The 2,121-nt window shown below is 33.4% G+C and overlaps 1 protein-coding gene across 1 annotated transcript in view; it reads right to left on the reverse strand.

The window, feature by feature from the left end:
- The window catches only part of CYP7A1 (cytochrome P450 family 7 subfamily A member 1), an 8,254-nt gene that overhangs the window by 5,528 nt on the left and 605 nt on the right, over nucleotides 1-2,121 (reverse strand). The window contains exon 2 of the mRNA XM_007464049.1: nucleotides 811-1,051. Coding sequence (XP_007464111.1) covers nucleotides 811-1,051 — 241 coding nt within the window. The remainder of the gene's footprint in view (nucleotides 1-810; nucleotides 1,052-2,121) is intronic.

Below are 2,121 nucleotides of genomic sequence, written 5' to 3' on the forward strand. Positions count from 1 at the left end.
AGCCAAAAAAAAAAAAAAAAAAAAAAAAAAGGAAAACCGGCCTTCCCACATGCAATTTCATAGCACTTTACAAACGGCCAAATCACGCCCTTTTTTCAAGGCCAAGTTTGAGTCCCAGATTATCAGTGACACTTCCCTCACAATCACTCTGGTCTTCTATTATTTTTCTTATGCTTCTGCATTTATTTTCACATTAACTTGGTACTAATCAAGAATGTTTTTAATCATTAGTTCTCTTTTATATTCTTTGTAGATGTACCTTAACCAGACTTTAAGCTACTTAGTAGCAGAGACCAATTCTAATATTTCTTTGCAGAGACTCACTTAATATTGATTAATTTTTTCCTATAAAAGAGCCTCTTAGATCTCATCTAGGTGATGCCAAAATATCTAGTCAATTCCTTAACAAAATTAAACAATTGTGTGGCACGGTGTGGTAAAACAATTGTTGAACGTTAAGTTTCCAACTTATACTCTGGGTCTTGTGTAGAAATTGTTGACATGAGTGAGTTTGTACCTGTCTTATTCATACCATGCCATCCAGTTCAGTAAAACATTTAATTTTTATTTCACCCTCATAGGCTGATTAAGAAATGACAAAGCTATACCGATTTTGACTTTTTAAATGATTAATACCAAGAGATTATGTCTAATTTGGTTTATTGTGTTTCTAAGAACCTCCATGTAAGGGTAACTCTCTTCAGCATCTCCGGCTTTACGTCTGAGTATGTCAAAATGATTAAATAGATTGACATAGAAAAAGGTAGGAAATAAAAAAGCCTAATGCTATATAAATGCAAACCTGGTTACCTTTGCAGAAGCAGTGAAGTGAAACTTTTTCCAATCAAAGTATTTTCCATGACGCAGCACTTTATGGTATAACAAGGGATTGGTGATGAAGTGGGTATAGTTTCCCATTAGTTTGCAGGTGAAAACATGACCATGTTTCCTTTGATTTGCTCTGAGGAACTCAAGAGGATTGGCACCAAACTGCAGAGCACAACCCAGATATGGAATCAACCCATTCTCCAGAGGTGGTTCACCCATTTGCCTGTAAGACACAAAGAGATGGTAAATATGGAAAATTGCACATTGTTCTTTATTTATATTTATTTACATTAAATTTTTCACCCCTGACTTCAAACCTCAAAACACTATAGTTTATTGATACATTTTTGGTTGGTGGGGCCCTGCTCCGAAAATGATAGCTAAATCTATCCATCCATCCATGCATGCATTCGGCAAACACTGAATGTCTAATATGTGATCCTCACTCTTCCCAGCGATAAGGATAAAAGGATCAACCAGGCCAATAAGATTTTCCCTATCAGTGTAGAGATGAAACTACATTCTAGTGTTTATATTTTTTCTAGGCATTGTTTGCCCAAGTATCTCAAAATGTTTCATCTGATTGTTTTCTCTAAAGATATAGAATCCTGAATGACAAAAAGGATTGCAGAACTGAAGTTTTCAAAATCTTCATAGTTTAAATATATTATTATTCTGTAATGATAGTTGCAGAGGGGAATCTTTGAGAAATTAGCACATTATAAAGTGAAATTGAGTAAGGTAAGTATTACATGGTTATTGATTATAATTCAATGCTCTTTGATGCTATTTTCAATGTTTTTATTTAACAATATAAACATTTATTTTCCAACATAAACCACTATCCCTCTTGGAAGAATAACATAGCATAAAATAATTCTTTTTACTTTCATAGTTTGCAGATAAGTAGTTTAATTAAAACTAGAAACTACCAGTCCTGGTAGTTAATATTAAAATACCATAAACGGCAAAACAAAAAGAAAACACCTGTAAAAGGTAGACAACACAACAATCTACATAGCTGAAGATATGCTGTGGGTAACTCTGTCTTTGGGGGATTGACAAAGCAGAGAATATTTACATACCTCCCACCCAATACTCTTTGAGGCAATCAGAAGTTAAATAAACCATGGCTATGTATCTGATTCTATTTGTATTTCTTGAACCAATTATAAATGATACATACAAATAAAACGGATGTCTCATACATTTAACAGTTTCCCAGTTTGCCATGGTTGATTATCATTAATAAGAAAATAGTAATAGAATGATCAATGCAGGCTCTATACTCTT

The sequence above is a fragment of the Lipotes vexillifer genome, unplaced genomic scaffold (assembly GCF_000442215.2).
Source record: "Lipotes vexillifer unplaced genomic scaffold, Lipotes_vexillifer_v1.1 scaffold69, whole genome shotgun sequence".
In the NCBI taxonomy this organism is placed as follows: domain Eukaryota; kingdom Metazoa; phylum Chordata; class Mammalia; order Artiodactyla; family Lipotidae; genus Lipotes; species Lipotes vexillifer.